The following is a 12,027-nucleotide window of genomic DNA, read 5'->3' as shown; positions in this document are numbered from 1 at the left end:
GCTGGGTTGAGATGTGAAAATGTTATTTATCTTAAGTCGATGGACCCACCTCCTGAAGTTGTTCTCAACTTGACATTTAAAAGGGTATGCACTTGCACTTTTATTTTTTTGCCTAAATGGCAAATAGAAATTGAAAATAAAGGATTGTGAGTTTAAGGTCTTTTTAATGGCAAGTTGCTCCCTTTTCTTTTTCTTATCGGATCGAGATGAGGAAGCAAACAAATTAGAAGTTAATGGACTGCTTTAAATGGCCCAAAATTCATTTAGAAGTTAAATTCATTTAATTAATTTCAAGGGAGTTCTGCATAAACTATGGAACAATTATGTTTCAGATGTGCGTCTGCGTGGCTGATTTTTAACGAGGCCTCTCTCGTATGTGCGCACGACACAGCAAGTTTTCAGATGCTTGATCAGGATTTAATAAAAATCCCAAATGCTCTCAAAAGGGCAATTTATCGAATACTTATTCTGTGGTGTGACTTCAGAGTTCTGTTACTCAGCCAAGATATGCACCACAGGTACCAGCCACATCAATATGGGCCACAGATCAATTTAATTACACAATTTAAGACAGCAAAATCTGAGCTTTTGACTCAATATACAATCAAACTCCCTGAGAAAAGAATCATTAAACAAAGTGAACTAATAAAATAATGAGGAGCCTTGTGTTTACACAAATTAGAGTAGGAGAATGTTATTCTAGTCACTAATGTACATTACTTTAGTTAATATAGTGTGTTGTAACTGATGTAATCACCTTTTTGGAGTGTTTGGTGTGCAGGTGATTTTTTGCTTTTGACATTATAGGCTCATGACACATTCATTATTCACTCTAAGCATTCATTAACGTTGTCTAAATCAATTATCAGTAAGGTGTGAAACTCGTTGACTTAAACATAAGGATAGGGATTCATTTGACGTCAGAACTGAACGAATGAATGAATGAACACTGGCCACGGGTGAACACACTGTCCCTCTGAACAAAGACAAGGACCAGCAAGCCGCTCTTTGTTGTCCATGCACTTTACTTTGCGCATTTAACATTTTAGACGATTATGGCACAAGAGAAAATGCACTCTCCTCTTTTATTTTAAAGAGTAGCTTAGGGCAAAAGCACAGATGCGAAGTGGGCAAAGTGACAGACAAGCAGGAGCCAATGTGATTAACTGAGATGATGGTGGTTTACAGGCCAGTTTCTGTTTGCGCTCTTCTCGCCAATTACGCACATCCAAGCTGGACGCGCACCGCAGTCCCTCTGCCAGCTGTGAGATAATGTCCATTAACATTAACACATGTAATAAAACTCACAGAGCATTAAAATACACAGTCCGTGGCACTTTAGACTAAGTGCTGTTCCGTGGCAGATCTCTCCTGTCATTGTACATCACTGCTCCCGGAGGATAAAACACAACAGGGGCCTCCCCGGGCGCGCTCAGGGGGACCAGGACGCGTCCCTGTCCGTCTGTCTCCGGCTTGGTCGTGGCTGTGATCGGCCTGATGGTGGTGAGGGTCGGCGAGGTCACCTGCCAGAAGAGTTTCCTCAGCGCTTTCCTGAACTCCCGCCTCATCAGGCAGTACAGGATGGGGTTCAGGCAGCTGTTGGAGTGCGCCAGGCACACGGACACGGGGAACACGTACACCTGCGTGGTGTAGTACTCGTAGCTGAAGTGGACCACGTTGAGCTTGATGAGGATGCCCCAGGCTGTGAGCGCCTGGTTGGGCAGCCAGCAGAGGAAGAAGGACAGCACCACGATGGTCACGGACTTGGTGACCTTGGCGCGTCGCTTGGCGCTGGAGGAGTTGCTGTGCTTGGAGGTGATGAAGCGCAGCAGGAGCAGGTAGCAGGCGCAGATGATGCCCAGGGGCACCACGAAGCCCAGCAGCACCTTCTGGGAGTGGTACAGCCCGAGCCAGAACTGTGCGCTCCCGTTGGCTTCGGGGAACTTGACCAGACACAGGTCCTCGTTGGACACGCTGACGGTCGTGGAGAAGACCGCATGCGGCAGCGCGGCGGAGACCGCGGCGACCCAGATGAGGAGCGTGATGCCGCGGGCCGAGCAGCAGTGCGTCCTGCGCCGCCGGCCCTTCAGCGCCGAGGCCAGGGACCAGTACCGGGCCACGCTCATGGCCGTGAGGAAGAACACGCTGGCGTACATGTTCATGGCCGTCACGTAGGACACGATCTTGCACATGGCTTTGCCGAAGAGCCAGGTGAAGTCCAGCGCGTTCTCCACCGCCCAGAAGGGCAGAGTCAGCACGAACTGGAAGTCCGTCACCGCCAGACTGGTCACGAAGAGGTTGATGGAGGATTTCTTCCAAACGCGCTTGGACTTCATCAGGTACAGGACCAGAAGGTTCCCGACCAGACCCAGCGCGCACACCAGAGAGTAGATGACTGAGATGATGATCCGCACCACCGCGGCTCCATCTCCCACGAACTCCGCTTTCCCTGCGTCTGACAGGTGGAAGCTGTCGGAGGAGGTGGAGGAGTTGGTCGAGTTGAACACGAAGCTGAAGTTAATCCCTGTTCCCGCCGAGTCCTCGTACAGACCTCCGGTAAATTCTCCAGACATTTTAACTTGATCCCCAGGTGGTATTCAGTAAAGTCATGCCTGTAGATCCAAAAGCTTTACCTCCTGGGAAACTAGAACCATCTTTGGCTTTTACGCACGTGCGCAAGCCTCTATTTTAATACAAAAGAACGTCTATGATCACACTAAAAAAACGGTGCTAAACTTTCCTTGAAGCCATGGGAAGAAAAAAAGAGATGTCGCTGTGCGGGCATCATCAGGTCTCAGTGTTGCTATGAGCTCTTCTGCGCGCGTTTCAGCCCTTCAACCGTGGAGAAAGCGTCCTGACCAATCAGGAGCCTGGCTCTGATTGGATGCGTATGTTGTTAAAGGAAAGGAGATGGGAGGGAGGGAGGTGGGTCCATTACTTTTAATTTGGCTTCCCGTTTATCCCACTTACCATTGGCAGAGGGACAGCAGTGTATAAGCCATACCGATCCATCAGCGTTGGCCAGTGTTCACCTGGCAGGATGGCACAGATGAAAAAAAAAGAGGGTGCGCGGAGATTAGGACGAGAGGAAATAACAAAAACAATGGATTGAGGAAGAATGAGGTGGTGACCAGAGATATAAAAAGGAGGAGGGACAAGCTGAGGATGGTAAATTACATTCATAGTGAGGCTTGGCAAGCATAAAGGATCCATATATCACCAAATATCCATAATGCACAAATAATATATAGTATAATATATAACAAGCAAAGCACTATACCTTTCTCTATATATATATAATTATTAGTATTCAATCCGTCCATCCATCTATCCATTTATCTTTCAATACCAAAGTCCTGCATTCAACATTCGTGCTGTTAATGTGAGTAAAATGTAAGTATAAAAGTATCAAAGTGTCCTCGACTCATACTGGTGTTTAGGCTTCTGTCTTATTGTTACAGAAGCATAAACATTTTAATGTTGCATCTGGTTAAGATGTGACTAATGATGTGTCACATAGTTTAATATGCTCATTATGAAATGAATCAGAAAAACTAATTTGCAATAATGTCAAATAAATTTAGAGCAGTACATTTTATTATTTATTTTCTTTATTTCATAGTTTATGATTCGACCATCCCAACTTGATAATGACTGAAAATGAAAACATAGCTATATATATCCCTCTGTTACTCCGAAATGCAAAGTGGAAGAATAAAGATGCTTGAAATGGAACGTTTTATAAAGTCGAACCTTTCTTAGATTTCATCATTTGGTGAATTGAAATATCTGTGAGGACTGTAGTGTTTTGCTGACCTCCAGTGGTGGTCATACAAACTACTAAAACTGAACACACACACATGGGACAGGGGAGGGATTACACAACATGACCTGGCCGAACAACTCACCTCGCCCCCTGCCCCCTGTCACCTGTCCGCTGCTGATCTGTGAGTTGTCTCTCTGTCAGTCTGTTCGGTATTCAGCTGCTGCAGCCAGCCGCTCGCAGACATACCACAGGAGAACAGATGGAGTCATTTGCAGTCAGTGTGAATCAGCGTGTGTCATCCAAATATCTAATATCCGCAACAGGTCCACTGGAGCTTACAGTCACAGTTTGACAATAACATGGCAGATTTATGAAAGAGAGTTTTTTTGCCACGCCTCTGCTCCAAATCAAACATCCCCAGTATCTGTCTGTCTTATCAGCCTCATATTTCCAAGTCCCGCATGACACACCCCTCATATAGAAACTCCAGCATTCCACAGCTGTCACTGTTGTGATGGCAGCCACACACAGGTCACCTGGAATTAGGTCAAAGATCCTAAAAGCTTGGTTGTAGACAGAGAAGAGAATAGATTGTTGAACATAACCCTTTTAGATTAGTGTAACGTTCTGAAGGTCAGTTTGGTTCTAAAAATACCAGTAGCTCTTGGAAACATGCTGCATCACTTCTTGGCACTCTTGCATTTTTATTCATTTTTTTTGATGAATTCTTCTCCAAGTTAACTTCATACTCGCCCTGGCATAGAATATGAAAAAAGCTCAATTTTGTAGGCATTCTGAGGAAAAGCAGTGCACGGCAAGAGATGCCAAAAGCACATCAGTCAGGTTCCTGCCTCTGCTAAATGAATTACAGCTGGCGCACAGCGAAACACATTAACTTCCACGAACCGGACCAAAACCATTACTTATGTGTGGTTGGAAGCTTAAAACTTGTTAATGGTAAGCAACGATGAATTACACATCAAATACATCAAGGTATTGATTGATGATATAGATTCAAAAGGGATTTCAAATGTGTTTGTTACTAAAACCGTGAAAAATTAAGTAACAGCTTGCAGGGAGACACAGTTGGTGAAGAACAGATAGAACGAGCAGGAGCCAGTAACTGAGATGAATAGATTTTGGAAAGACTATTTGCCTGCCAAGAGTGAGATAAGAGGATCAACAGAACTCTCATGTCTGTGCAGGCGGTCAGCTGGGCTTATCTTAGCATAAGGACTGGAAGCAGGGGACAACGGCTGGATTGCTCCATCCAAAGGTCAAAATAAAAGTGCATTAGCACCTGTGAAACTTATTAGATCACTTTCTGTTTTGTTTTCGAGCTTTGTGTGCATGCATCTGTCTAACAGTTTCAAATTCAAATGTAGATATTGAATAAAAGCCATGAAAAGTTATGAACCATCTCATAATACATAACACAGTAAAGCAGATTTAAATACATTAAATAATAGTTATACATGCTGTGTGTATCCATCTCATTCATTTATATCTTCATACACTGGCTAGTTCAGTTCCTCACGCACACACACACACGTACACACACACAAGTTTTAAAGAATACATTGGCAACAGTGTGAGTATCAATGAGCAGGGATGAGATAATGGCCGATACTCTATGTTCACAGTCTTAACGCAGGAATTTCTTGGCTCTTGCTGCTCTTCTTTCTGCCGTCTCCAGCTGGTTATACACAGCACCATAGCAACAACACAATAAAAAACCGTAACCAAAGTACAATCACCTGAAAGGGAGCGCAATCTTTCCCTTGCCACTTTGTTTGCGTAGTAATACTGCAAATATAAGGGCACATGAATGTAGTGACCTTTTCTGTTCAATTCTTTCAAATCATTTAAACGGACAGAAAATACACAATAGACATATTTATTAACGGAAAGAGCAGGAGCAGACTTCACCGACTCTCTCTTAAACGTCCTCATTCTACATTTAGATGCAGAAGTAATGCACACACAGACACACGTCGCTGGCAGTTTGGAAAGTGTCTCATACAGTGAAGCACTTTCACTTTGGCCGAGCCTCCGCACACAGGCTGAGCTGTTCTGCTGCTGAAGCTTGGAGGCTGGCCGGCTCCAAATATACAGATCAAAAAAAGCCTCCAGCACAAGTTCTCCTTGTCCTCGTCCTCCTCGGCCGTTCAGACCTGCAGCCTTTAGTAATACGTGAGGCTTCTCTTGCATTGCTTGTGTTGACCAGTAACAATATTCTGTGTGAGTTTTCCGTGGAGACATTGCTGTGCACAGAGGAATAAGTGATAAATACTATTTCTACTGTGTATTTGACACCAAAGAAAAAAAAAAGCAGCAGGAAACAGAGTAGAAATAATGTCACACAAAACTACAGTACATGCTGTAGCTGCTGGTACTTGTATCTCTCTACATTCAATGATTTATAAACTTGCCATAGTTCCCCAATGAGAACTTAAGTCACTTTCCTCTCAGTCTCAGTGTCTCCCGCACCCAGACCAATAGCCTCATCAATTGTCACTGGCTGTCAGCTCCTGTCACAGTCTTTCCAGCATAGCAACAATTGATTAAAAGATCCGTGCAGGCAGCAGAGGCAGGCCACAAGTGCCTGTAGTGGAAAAAAGTGTCCTTGCCAGCGCACGTCCATCCCGACACTCATCCCCAACTTGTTGTTTATCATAAATCCAGGGAGGTATCTCCTTTGTCCCCAAGTTTCCAAGACAGGGCGCAATTTTAAGAGAAGGGGGGCAAACTCCATGTGCTCCAGCTTGATTGACCACAGCCAGGGACATATAATATCCACAAATGTCCCTCCCTCTGAGTGGGCCTCCGTCCTGTCCAGCTCAGAGACACCAAGCTGCCGTTACTGTGAGAAAAGAGGCAGCAGCTGCCACATGGAGGACAACTCCTCTCATATCTAAACAGTTCCCAGACACACAGACTCATACAAACTCCTCAAATAGTGTTTGTTTCAGGTGTCTCTGTTGAGACCGTGTGCATCGCTGTGGTATCCATCATGCCGAGCTTCTCGGACTCGTTCCTCGGTTCTTCCCTCCGTCTGCCCCTCCATCGACACAATCTGCTGCTACGACTGTCGGAGAAACAAATATATCAAACACAGAATCCACGTTCTTATACACAGCTGAAATAACAGAAACCTCTGTTTTAAAGGAATAATTCCACAACACTTGATGGTTGTTCATGTATAGATGTAGTTCCCGAAATGTCAAATTATTCCTGAACACACACACACACACACACACACACACACACACACAGAAAGGCTTACTGTGAACAGATGCAGATGAACACTATGAGAAGAATGAGCAGCACGAGCCCGCCAATGACGCATGCAATTATGATTTGCTGTTTCTCTCCTTTCCGCCAGTCCAGGTCCAAATATCCACACCTGGAGCCCATGTAACCCTGGTGACACCTGGGGCGAGACAAAACTAAAGATTACTTTCATAGCCTGCTGTTTGTCTGCTTCTCCAAATATAGAGTGACATACCTATTCAAAACCCATTAGAACAAAAACGATGAAAGCGGCCTCACTCAAGCAGTTTCTCTTTCGTCCATTCTGTATTAAGATCATCTTACTCCATAGCTGTTGACAGGTTTCTCTTTACTCTACTTTATAACAATGTACATTTACCTCACTACAGCTGTACGTTTCTCCATCTTTCAGCAGTAGACGTTTCTCACCTGCAAGACGGTGCCTTCTGTTCTTCAATGTAACGACACTCCCCGTGGATACAGTAGTGCACTAGTTCTTCAGGACATCTGGAGAAGTGGCCGCTCCATGGCTCTCTATCTCTTGGGTCTTCTGGAGAAAATGAATAATCATTTTCAAATTCTGTTCCAGATAAGTGCAGCATTTGTGTTCCAGTTTAAGTTCACATTTGCTAGTTGTATGTTTGGGAACTCTTGGGCAGTTTTTGAAGGTAAAGACAGTAAATACATCCACTGCAGCATACAGACATAAAAAATGAATCCATCATTACTTTGGGAATCCAACATAGTCAATACTTAGCAAATCCCCTTGGTTTCTTTATAAGCGTTAGAGGATCAATATCATTCTCCTGCAGTATCTATTTGTTCATTGTAAGCCTGCAGCTGGCAGCAGGATCGACAGCTACAGGCTTAAAACGGGGAAACAGTTGGACGACTACAAGTACAAATGATCTCAGCTCCAAATAATCCCACAACATAAATCCTCATAAAATAACACCTGTGGTGCTGGTAGGTGAATTGTAGTACCTTTGGACAGATTTAGGCTAGCTGTTTCCCCCTGCATGCAGTCTTTATGCTGAGCTAAGGTAATCAACCAGCACCACTGGCTCTTATTTAGCCAGCAGGGTTTGGTTAGGTATAGGCTCAGTTTAATACAAACAACAATGGAAAAAAGCAGTATAGTCACTAGAGGGCGTCATCCCTTGACCATAAGTGTGAGTGTCATGTGTCAATCTTCTCAATTGACCTTGGTTAATAAAGCAACAAGCTAACATCCTAAAGTTGTTTTAGTGGTCATGTTTCGTCAGCTTGCTTCTTTGACTTACGCCCTCGCCTCCTGGCATGCCGGGATATAAATAGGACATGTGCAATACGATCCATGGAGGAAGCCGGCCTGTCGGTGCCAGCAAACGCCTGGTGTCATCGGGTCTCACTTATCAATTAATGTCATTCCTCGCTACATGAAGCACATGATGATTTAATCTCCATTTCACATCTTTAGACGGCTCACAAACACACAGTAAAACACACCCTGCTGCTGGGCGGCCATAACGTTGACCTCATGGCCACCACTAACCACAGGACGCCGCTATCTTTACAAGTCATTCCCCTGAGATTATAGTTGAAAGCGCTCTTGTAAAACAACACTGCTGTTCGGGTGACATCAAGGAGAGCGCTTCGGTTGTTCACTGCAACATGAGATGCGGCCTGCCGTCATGACCTCAGCGGTGAAAAGATAAATATCCAGTTACAAAGTTTAAAGGAATAACTCGGGAAACATTGGTATGTTTATTTGCTTCCTTAACAAGAGTTGGTTAAGATGAGAGGATAAATACCAATCGTGTCCGTTGAATATTTAAAAAAGAATGAAACGTAAAAGCAACATTTTGTGGTTTTAGAGAGATGAAATTATTGTCCCCCCATTTTATTTAGTCTTTATGCTATGCTCAGCTAAGTTAAGCTATAGCTGCTAAACAAAGCTTTGTGTTTAGCAAATTAGAATGTTTTCAATCGTGTTATAAACTTTGTTTGTTTCTTTATAGTAAAACGTATTTCTAATTTTAACATTGAGTTGTATATATGTGTGAGACGGTTGAACTTTGTAACCGGTTTGGCAATAAGTGCCTAATGTTTAAGAGTAATTGAAAGCTGCAATTAGACAGAGTTTTAACCAGTAGTTCAACTAACACTAATGCAGTAGCAATTGTTGTTTTTAGCAAATTTCTTGCCAGGCAGTATTTCATTGGCTATGGCTATGTGTTGTGTCTTTCTATTTGGATTTATTGGTTTGTTGATTGAGAAAGTTGAAGATCCACTAATGTATTATAATTTGTACTGAAGCGTGCACGCTTGGAGATCCTAGCTTTGTTTGATCAAGTGATGCTTTACACGTTGCTGAATTAAAATGCGCTGCACAAACTGGAGCTTATTACTGAATATTGTCAGTAACAGCCATGAGTTACAGCTGTATATTCAACTGAACCAACAGGAAAAACCCACAGCAATGGCGTCCTGCAGTGACCCTGTATGGTGCAGTTGAAGTGTCTCACCTGAAGCTTGGTAAATGCTTGTTCAGACATTTTCCAATCATTTAAACTGTATGAATTTACCGTGGCCTATTTCTACATGCAAACATACAAAACAGTTATCTTACCTAATACCTGCAAAAATCATGAAATATCTTTAGTACTTCTAAAACTGTAATTATTGGGATTTCTACTACCCCATAATGACTTCTTGTTTACAAAGTATATGGTCCTGATGAGGCAGCATGTGTCATAAGATTGCTTTAGACTATATTTAAAAGCTCACTAGTCAGACTTTTAGAAAAAATTTAAGTTTATGGATTTATGAATAGCTGGTGCAACCCAGTCCGGGTGTCTGGACAGTCTCCACAATAAAATGCCTCTATCTCTGTGTTCTTCCTGATTTCTTCCTTTCCTGTGAGATGTACTTATGTCAATTTGTGTTTGCATGTTCATATCCACTAATGTGCTTATTGTTATATTAAATCACCATCTTGAACGTTCCACGCAAAAATAGCCTTTTGTGACAACTGCTCCTGTCCATATCTACCTGTGCAATTGTCTCTGTTGCCATGGTGATGACAGTTCTCTATAGTTCGATTGGTGGACTCCACCGTGGCGTTGCCCTCTGCGATGCAGTATTTGCATAAGGCCAGAGCTGCGGGAAGAAACACAAAGAGGAAACACATCACACACACACACACACACACACACACACACACACACACACACAAACATATGATACAGAATGCTCAAATATTAAAACCAATTTGTTAAATGTATAGCATCACATAAGAGAAAAACATTTTTAAAATCCTAATCTGGGTTATTTGTGAGTAAGGATGCCAGCTGGCCTTGTTAGAGCGAAAGCAGTGTTATCATTCATTCACGCCCACTTTTGCCTCGTGTGTTGTGTTATTTTACATAAGGGACACCAATTTTGACATTGATTAGCATATATAAATATCACATGAATGGTTCAAAATTATCAACCCACACTACTATAGGAATAAAGCTCAGCAGGAAGAGAAATATCTTCAAACCTGACAGGGTGGGTCATTCAGAAAGCATGAGGCTATTGAATAAGTGGACCAACTGTATAAACAATACAGAATTAACCCATACAGTGACAGTCTATCTATATATGTCCCCAGATGTGTAACTGTCACTAGGAAGATGTTAGAGAACGTATTATACGTAATCATATGTACACTCTGTGTCCTTCTGAGGCTGGAAAACTCGAATATGATTATAGATAATAATTACTATGTTATAAACACATCCCTCTGTTTACAAGTGAGCACAGATTCAAGTGAGAGGGTGAAACAACACAAACCTTACCTGTTATTATTGCCACATAGAGTCTATACACCTTGGCCATCTCCTCACAGGATAAAAGTGCTTATCCAAACACTGAAAGTTCAGTGTCATGGGCGAGTAGAAGTCAAACTGGATCAGTGCTTTCTCAGAGGTCAATGACCTTTGAAAAAGGTGTGGACACGCTGTGAAAGTTCCCCAGTGACGTGTCGTGTTGTGGTCCTTCATTGATGCCGTTTTAACCCATGGTCTGAAAAGTCTGAGGCTATAATCAAAACGCACACGCAGCCCAAAGTGGCTCCCTGCATGGACTGGCACTGGACTGCAAATAGAGTGTGAGAATAGATAAAAGGGGGGTGGCACTGAAACCCAACTCTGCTCTCTGCTGCACGCCCACACCTTTAAAGGAGAACACCAGCTCCATTCAAGCCACACAGGTTATTTCCTTGTCAGAGAGCAGCTGCACCTGTACACCCGAGACTTTCCTTGTTTTTTAAGAATGAAGTGACAGACGGAGCATTCACCGCCAAAAACCTGTTCAACAGCAAAGCACTTTTCCTTTGAAGGAACATGTTTGTTTGTATGACTTCTGATGATTTCCTGGACCAACAGAGAGTAGATAAATGTAGGAGGAGGGACAGAATCAGGGGATGAGTAACACCACTGTAACATCTGGCCTCCATCCAGACCGACCCCTGCAGAGTATGACTCAGCTGGAGGAATGTTTAAAGGGAACGTTTCAGTGGCAGCGGTTAATGTTCTTTGCTTTTCATTTCATTAAACTTTGTACCTCCACCCAACATATTCCAGAGGGAGGGAGATGTTTTTCTGCAGAATTAACTGGCAGGGGTTTTCCTTGTTAGTTTTTCCTCATTCTTGTCGAGGGTTAAGCGCAGAGGATGTTTCAACTTATTAAGCCCTATGAGGCCAATTGTGAATATCGGCTATACAACTGAGATTTGATTAAATTTGACAAACTGAATCAAATTTTTACAGACAAAACATGTAAGCTAATGTTACAACATTGTTTCTTACACATTAATTCAACAGTAATAATTGTCTTGTAACATAACAATGAATAGTAGAGCAGTTACAGGCTTCCCCCAAAACTGAACAAGTCAATTCATAATTTTGATCATTAGGTGTATAGTATGGAGGAATAGTATTGGGCTGGTTAAACATATTTTA

At 42.9% G+C, this 12,027-nt stretch overlaps 2 protein-coding genes across 3 annotated transcripts; both read right to left on the bottom strand.

Annotated features, from left to right (window-relative positions):
- Positions 1–1,343: 1,343 nt before the first annotated feature.
- rxfp3 (relaxin family peptide receptor 3) lies at positions 1,344–2,573 on the bottom strand. The gene has a single exon (XM_061080047.1). The coding sequence runs from the start codon at positions 2,571–2,573 to the stop codon at positions 1,344–1,346; it is 1,230 nt and encodes a 409-aa protein (XP_060936030.1).
- A 2,600-nt stretch (positions 2,574–5,173) lies between these two features.
- Positions 5,174–11,151, bottom strand: btc (betacellulin, epidermal growth factor family member). Of its 2 annotated transcripts, none has more exons than XM_061071920.1 (5): positions 10,864–11,151; positions 10,073–10,180; positions 7,469–7,589; positions 7,053–7,199; positions 5,174–6,854 (listed from the first exon to the last, which is right to left on the bottom strand). In XM_061071920.1, the coding sequence occupies exons 1-5, from the start codon at positions 10,901–10,903 to the stop codon at positions 6,719–6,721; spliced, it is 552 nt and encodes a 183-aa protein (XP_060927903.1). In that variant the 5' UTR covers positions 10,904–11,151; the 3' UTR covers positions 5,174–6,718. The 2 variants fall into 2 exon arrangements, with proteins under 2 accessions (XP_060927903.1, XP_060927909.1); XM_061071926.1 differs by having other exon boundaries at positions 7,469–7,586.
- Between the last annotated feature and the right edge of the window lie 876 nt (positions 11,152–12,027).

Source organism: Limanda limanda, chromosome 1, assembly GCF_963576545.1.
Source record: "Limanda limanda chromosome 1, fLimLim1.1, whole genome shotgun sequence".
In the NCBI taxonomy this organism is placed as follows: Eukaryota; Metazoa; Chordata; class Actinopteri; order Pleuronectiformes; family Pleuronectidae; genus Limanda; species Limanda limanda.
The sequence above is the reverse complement of the archived record's forward strand: the minus strand, read 5'-3'. Positions and strand labels throughout refer to the sequence as shown.

Excerpts from the sequence above, each read along its gene's own strand:
- btc (XM_061071920.1), bottom strand. The coding sequence starts at position 10,903 with ATGGCCAAGGTGTATAGACTCTATGTGGCAATAATAACAG. Across the intron at positions 7,590-10,072 it reads CAACAGAGACAATTGCACAG|AAGACCCAAGAGATAGAGAG; the intron begins GTAGATATGGAC and ends CATTTTCTCCAG. Across the intron at positions 7,200-7,468 it reads CAGAAGGCACCGTCTTGCAG|GTGTCACCAGGGTTACATGG; the intron begins GTGAGAAACGTC and ends GTCTCGCCCCAG.
- rxfp3 (XM_061080047.1), bottom strand. The coding sequence starts at position 2,573 with ATGTCTGGAGAATTTACCGGAGGTCTGTACGAGGACTCGGCGGGAACA.